The 7503-nt window shown below is 35.1% G+C and overlaps 1 protein-coding gene and 1 long non-coding RNA gene across 2 annotated transcripts; one reads left to right on the forward strand and one right to left on the reverse strand.

Moving 5' to 3' along the window:
* Window positions 1–9: 9 nt before the first annotated feature.
* LOC107680426 (uncharacterized) lies at window positions 10–1403 on the reverse strand. The gene is made up of 3 exons (XR_001633145.1): window positions 1365–1403; window positions 1181–1262; window positions 10–44 (listed from the first exon to the last, which is right to left on the reverse strand). It is a non-coding gene; the product is annotated as an uncharacterized LOC107680426 (long non-coding RNA).
* A 1777-nt stretch (window positions 1404–3180) lies between these two features.
* Window positions 3181–6370, forward strand: LOC107680434 (extracellular calcium-sensing receptor-like). The gene is made up of 6 exons (XM_016476322.1): window positions 3181–3389; window positions 3578–3866; window positions 3959–4711; window positions 4856–5083; window positions 5367–5490; window positions 5673–6370. Exons 1-6 carry the CDS (start codon window positions 3181–3183, stop codon window positions 6368–6370), a joined length of 2301 nt encoding a protein of 766 aa, XP_016331808.1.
* Window positions 6371–7503: the final 1133 nt, after the last annotated feature.

Consider the following 7503-nt stretch of genomic DNA (forward strand, 5'->3'; position numbering starts at 1 on the left):
AGGACTCACCTTACTATTTGACAGTCCCGGCTCTCAGGTGGAACCTGAATTTGAAACAAATTGTTATATAGTGTTGCTGGACAATTTCTCAATTAATTTACTCAATTAACATGGAGCATACTGTTAAAATAAGTCTCTTGCTTATCAAACCAGCATTTATATGATCAAAAGTACAGAAAAAAACAGTAATATTGTGAAGCATTAAAATAATGGGTTTCTATTTTGATATACTTCAAAATATTAGTTATTGCTTTGATCAAAGCTCAGTGTTGGAAACAGTTGTGCTGCTTAATTTTTTTGGGAACCTGTGATACTTTTTTCAGGATTTATTGATGAATGAAAAGTTATTTATTCAGCTTTGCCATCACAGAAATACATTTAATTACAATTTTAAAAGTTATTATCAGTTAAAATATTTATTTTCTTTGTGAATATATTGTACAATTCATTAACTCATTAATTCAGTAACATCATTACTCCAGTCGTCAGTGTCACATGATCTTTCAGAAATCATTCTAATATGCTGATTGATTTGCTGCTCAAGAAAAATTTCTGATTATTATCAACTTTGAAAAACAGTTATGCTCTTTAATATATTCAGAAACCATGCTATACAACCATTCAAATGTTTGTTGTGTGTGTGTGTGTGTTATTTAATAGAAATTACTGTTTTTATTCAGCATATAGGCATTACATTGATAAAAGTACAAACATTTATAATGTTTCAAAAATATATATTTCAAATAAATTATGTTCTTTTGAACTTTCTATTAATCAAAGAATCATAAAAATGTTTCCAGGAAATATTAAGCAGCAAAAACGTTTTTTTTACGATAATAATAAGAACCATTATTGATAACCGAGTACCAATAAAAATGCAGCACTAAATCAGCATGTTAGAATGATTTCTGAAGGATCATGCACTGAAGACTGCAGTAATGATGCTGAAAATTCACAGGAATAAACTACATTTTAAAATATATTCAAATAGAAAATAGTTATTTCACATTGTCATAATATTTCACAATATTACTTTTTTAACTTTATTTGTTATCAAATAAATACATGCAGCCTTAAGGGTTAGCACTTAAACATAACATTGCTAGCTCATCACACTAATTATCATGCAGCAATCTTAAGAAATTAAGTTAAAATCCGTTAATTACGTATAATTACAGACCTCTGGACCGTTTTCTTCATGTTAGCAAGTCCTCTGATAACACAGGCCTAAGTGTTCGCCAACATTACAGTCCAACACAGATCTAAGGAGCAATGAAAACACCAAACCTTTAAGTTATCGAGTACACAGCATAATAAGAAATTAATGTATTAGTAGAACAGTTTGATCACACGGTGTGACATACCTTGGTGAGGTTTTTGAGGATAACAGCGAGCAGTCTGTATATAATAATAAATGAATGTATGAGTAGAACAGTTTGATCACACGGTGTGACATACTGTAACTTGGTGAGGTTTTTGAGGATAACAGCGAGCAGTCTGTATCGCCTCGATCGTCTTGACGTCTTCTGTTTTGATTTGAACTCCAGGAAAAAATTCCCGCTCGTATCCACGGACGCGGCCCGGATCCGCTCTGCGACTGTAGTTCCCGCCCACTGAAACCGCGCCCGGGCTGGATCCGTGTTACAGCACTGAAACAGATGTGACTGTAACGCGGATTTGCCGGTTTTAAAACGGATCTGGCGCGAAGTCAGCTGCTGTCTGGGAGAACTACCAAATTTTACTATACGTTTGATTGCATCATATAATAATTGCTGTTAATAGTGTTCATCGTCTGTTTGAGTATGTCTTTAATTGATTTTTCGGTACATTTCTGCCATATGTTCATAAACGGACAGTCACCACTGATAAGCTACCACTAAATATGGTAGAAACTTAATTTGCTGTAAAGTTGCTTTGCAACGATTTGTATCGTGAAACATTAAATACACATAAACTTGAATTGAATTGAAAATGTGCAAAAAGTATGTAAATCAGATGTATGTCTTCAGTTGTTTGTAAGTAATTGTATATACTTAATTCAGATGTGGATCATTTGGATAATTAGGTTTGGTTAATATGACATGTCAAACAGTTTTCTGTAAAGTTGCTTTGCAACGATTTGTATCGTGAAAAGCGTTATACACATAAACTTGAATTGAATTGAAAATGTGCAAAAAGTATGTAAATCAGATGTATGTCTTCAGTTGTTTGTAAGTAATTGTATATACTTAATTCAGATGTGGATCATTTGGATAATTAGGTTTGGTTAATATGACATGTCAAACAGTTTTCTGCAGTATGACATGCAACATTTTACCTCATATATTATAATTTCTTTGTTTAATATTAATGCATTTAGTTTTTATGATTTCATTTTATTTAAGAGATCACATGGATTTTTTTTTTTTTGTTAAATATCAGTGTTATTTGTGTACATGACTACTGAGTTTCACTATGTAGGTCAGTCTTATGCTAAGGCCATGATAGCTCTGACAGTATTGTGCTCCTCTGAATCACCATCACCAGGTAAGCATCAGCAGTTTTGATTCAGACAAAAATAATGTGCATTCTTGGGCAAAAATCAGTGCTGCTAGCAAAAGAAAATAGTCCAGAGACGACAGAAAATAGTTTTGGTGAATATCCACTAGCAAACATGTTAAAGGAAATTTGAATGTGCCTCTTTTCTGCCCTGTTTTGTATTTATGCAATGGTCTCAACACTACAGGGCCTTGGTTATAATTCACTGAACACAAAATAAAGACAGACTGAGCAATTAGGGTAGTACCACATAGTAGGAGAAATGGTTTTGATGCAAAAATAAACTACAGACAAGCAACTGAGCAAACAAGCAAAAAGACCAAACAAAGAAGAATATGTATTAAGGACTGAATTGGGTAGGCTTTTCAAAGGCTTTATTAGATACAAATTAATGAAAATTATACCAAAAATGGCATATTCAAGTGTTTACATTTTTACTACCTCCCGATAGTTTGATAACATTAGACTCTTTCAAATCAGCTTGACTCTATTCCACTCCTGCTCGACCTGACTCATGTCCTGCCCTATGAGGTCACTGGCAACGTCTACAAGAAATTATCCATATTAATTATGCCTATAAAAGAGAACATCCTGTATCAAGTCATTTCATTTTGGCAGTCACAGTTGAGCTCAATCACTGGGATGCTTATCTTTCTTTACACACTCCTGCTTTTCCATCACCTTAATGTGAAGGCGGAATTTTTTGTTTGCAGAATAATGGGTGACCCTAAATACCCACTGTTTTCCAAGGATGGAGACATAACTATTGGAGCAATTTTGGCAATACACAGCAAATTAGCATTATCTTCATTTGAGTTCACACAAAAACCTCAGCTTCTATCATGCTCCAGGTTTGTTACATTGTCTGCCCTAATTTTTCTCAAGTTTGCAGTGTATTTAATGCAGACATCTGAAAAGCTATGGTGTTTTTGGTATGACCAACATGTGATAAAAAGTCAAAGGAAAACAAATACCTTAAAGTTTATATCTGTTTATTTGTTTAGTTGAAATTTAGCTTTCTTGTGTAATGTTTTTACAGTGTGAATCTACAAGATTTTCGGATGGTTCAAATGATGATCTTTGCCATAGACGAAATTAACAAAAATGAAATTTTGCTCCCAAATGTTTCTATTGGCTACAGAATTTATGATAGCTGTGGTTCAAGAATGGCTTCTATGAGTGCAACTATGGCACTGATGAATGGACCAGAGTTTGCAGCAGGGGAGACATGCAATGGACGGTCCTCTATACATGCAATCATAGGGGAACCACAATCTTCTGCCACAGTAATTCTGTCCAGAACAACAGGATCTTTTAAAATTCCAGTGGTAAGGAGAAATAACAGTAAATAGTTGACACTATCTCCATGCACATTACTGTATAATTATTTCATATGTTTTTTTTTTTGTTTTTTTCCCAGATAAGTCACTCAGCCACATGTGAATGTCTCAGTAATAGAAAATATTACCCTTCTGTCTTCAGGACTATTGCTAGTGATTACCACCAGAGCAGAGCACTTGCATACATAGTTAAATACTTTGGCTGGTCTTGGGTGGGAGCTGTGAACAGTGACAATGACTATGGAAACTACGGAATGGCCATATTTCTGAATATAACCCAGGAAGAGGGCATTTGTGTGGAGTACTCTGTGAAATTCCAGAGAACAGAGACTGAAAAACTAAAAATCGTAGTAGACACAATAAAAAAAGGCACTGCAAAAGTGGTTGTTGCATTTCTTACCAGTTTTGAGATGAACAATCTACTTGATCAGCTAAGTATTCAAAACATTACAGGCCTCCAGGTGATTGGTGTGGAGGCATGGATAACAGCAAGCAGTATGATCACGCCAAACAGTTTTCGTGTACTGGGAGGGTCACTGGGGTTTGCAGTGAAAAAAATCAATATCCAAGGTTTTGCAGATTATGTTCTAAAAGCATTCTGGGAAACAGCTTTTCCATGCTCACAGACTGAGACAAATTCTTCTCAAACTGAATTAAGTAGTAGATATCATGATCTGCTTGTGCTCAAAAACTATAATGAAGATGTGCCTGAACAAAGATATGCAAGTAATGTGTACAAAGCAGTTTATGCTGTGGCTCATTCACTACACAGTCTATTCAAGTGCAAAGAAAATGAAGGGTGCAAGAAAAACTTAACAATACAACCACAACAGGTATCTTTCTATCTATCTATCTATCTGGTAAAGTGATTGCTAGAAGGAAATATAGAGAGCATGCGCCTAACCTGTTTATGTTGTAGCTGATTATCATTGTGCTAATGCCTTATTCATAACATTCTAAATCTGTATTTTTGCTAGGTGGTTGAAGCTCTGAAAAATGTCAATTTCACTGTAAAGATGGGAGATCGTGTGTGGTTTGACAGCACTGGTGCCACAGTAGCCCAATATGAAGTTGTGAACTGGCAGCAGAATTCAGATGGATCAATCCAGTTTAAGCCGGTGGGATACTATGATGCCTCACTGCCTCCTGACCAGCGCTTTGTGCTCAACACTGAAAACATAATCTGGGCTGGAGGACAGCTCGAGGTAAACACCAATAACCTGTCTACAAAGTTTGTTTGTGGCACTAGACATTTAGAGCAATAAAACCAAGAGATTGTCAGGCCTGATCAAGACTTAGAGGGTTTTGACCAATAGGACAATAGGCTATCATACTGAGCGGTCTAAATAATACTGCAGAATTGTAATAACAACACTTTAAATTGTTTTGTTTCCAAAATTATTCAAAATACAGCAAATTTCTATAGCTTCCATTATTTCATGATTCAAATAGTCTGTATGTGTATATTAGTATAATGTTTCTATGCAGAAGCCAAGGTCTGTGTGCAGTGAGAGCTGTCCTCAAGGCACTAGGAAGGCTGCACAGAAAGGAAGACCTGTCTGCTGTTATGACTGTATTCCATGTGCAGAAGGAGAAATCAGTAATGAGACAGGTAATCTTCAGCCCTTATCAGTTTCAAAGAAAACTAGTTAGTTGCATCCTTTGTATTACTTTTCTTCTTATATTATTTTTCAGGGTGCAGTTTTTCTATCAAACGAGTTTAATAATAATAATAATAATAATAATAATTTCCTTTTTGTCTTATAACTATAGTGATAACAACTTCCTTTCCAGATTCAAATAACTGCAGGCAGTGTCCAGGGGAATACTGGTCTAATGCTGAGAAAAATAAATGTGTGTTAAAGACTGTAGAGTTTCTGTCTTTCACAGACGTTATGGGTTTTGTGCTGGTCTTTTTCTCACTGTTTGGAGTAGGATTAACTCTGCTGGTGGCCATCCTATTTTACAACAAGAAGGACACCCCCATAGTAAAAGCCAACAACTCAGAGCTGAGTTTCCTGCTGCTCTTCTCACGACTCAGTGTTGTTTCCTTTACACTAATACAGGTTTTTATCTGTGTGCTTTGGCTTACAATATCTCCTCCATTTCCCTATAAAAATATGAAATACTATAATGAAAAGATCATTCTTGAGTGCAGTCTAGGTTCTACTATAGGTTTCTCTGCTGTTCTTGGTTATATTGGCCTACTGGCTGTCTTGTGCTTCATTTTAGCTTTTCTGGCTCGCACACTGCCTGATAACTTCAATGAAGCCAAATTCATCACATTCAGTATGCTGATATTCTGTGCTGTATGGATCACATTTATTCCAGCTTATATCAGTTCTCCTGGAAAATTTACTGTAGCTGTGGAGATTTTTGCCATTTTAGCCTCAAGCTTTGGGTTATTACTTTGCATATTTGCACCAAAATTTTATATCATCTTGCTTAAGCCTGAACAAAATACAAAGCAACATGTGATGGGAAAGATTTAATCCATATTCTATTGATAAATAATCTCCATTAACATGGCTATTTCAAGGCTAAATTATACAACGAAACAAAGAGGATAATCTGACAGTGACATCACTGTTTGTTTGTTTTTTTTTTATCATTTTTGTTGTTGTTTTCATTGTTGCACAAATGGCTCTTGTGAAAGGCTGAAATAAAGAAAGTAGTGGCCTGCTACACTTTTGGCTGTCCCTGTATTTGTTCCGTTACTTTTTTGTCCTTTGTTTGCAATCGGGGTGGGGGTCAAACCACAGAACGAAAAAAAGCCTGAATACTGTGACAGGTTGCAACCTGAAAAGCAGGCTGACGCAAAGGCTCCAATGACTTGTTATTGCCCAGAAGCTAGGTTGAGAGGAGTCTCCACAAACATAAAATCAAAATAATAAACACTTTAATTAAAGCACAGCTGGAAGCAACACCCTATTAGTGTCAAAACATGTGAATGTTTTACATGTTTTACTGTTTTCAACAACAAAATCACACCTGTTGCAACTTATTGTTAAATTAGGTGTAATTATTTAATTGTTTATTTTTGGTCTGCAAAAAGTAAGGTAGAAGTCGGTCTGTGTAAAGTATATACTTTAAAAAAGGTGAAAAACTTCATTATAGCAAGCCAGACAATGAGCAGTAATATACAAAATCAGTAGTTAATATCACATGTCCTGCAGTATGATATACATTTCATATATCTGTAATTTATCTAAACATTGTGTCATGTAAAAGCTCTTGTAGTTTTGTTTTTTTTTTTATGTATGGCATAATGTTTAATGTTTATGGCATAATCTTTATTTGACCCTCTAACTCTAGCACTTTCTATTCTAATTTAATTCTACTTTATCTATTTATCTTAATTTTTATAAAAAAACTAACACTAACTTTCTATTTTTTCTATTCTATCTACTTGTTTTTCTTTGTGTGTCTGTGTGTGTGTGTGTGTGTGTGTGTATACATTGAACAAAATTATAAACGCAACACTTTTGTTTTTGCCCCCATTTTGAATTCCTCAGAGAATTTGGCAGTACATCCAACCAGCCCCACAATCGCAGACCACGTGTAACCACACCAGCCCAGGACCTCCACATCCAGCATCTTCACCTCCAAGATCGTCTGAGACCAG

The sequence above is a fragment of the Sinocyclocheilus anshuiensis genome, unplaced genomic scaffold (assembly GCF_001515605.1).
Source record: "Sinocyclocheilus anshuiensis isolate Anshui unplaced genomic scaffold, SAMN03320099.WGS_v1.1 scaffold1989, whole genome shotgun sequence".
NCBI lineage: Eukaryota > Metazoa > Chordata > Actinopteri > Cypriniformes > Cyprinidae > Sinocyclocheilus > Sinocyclocheilus anshuiensis.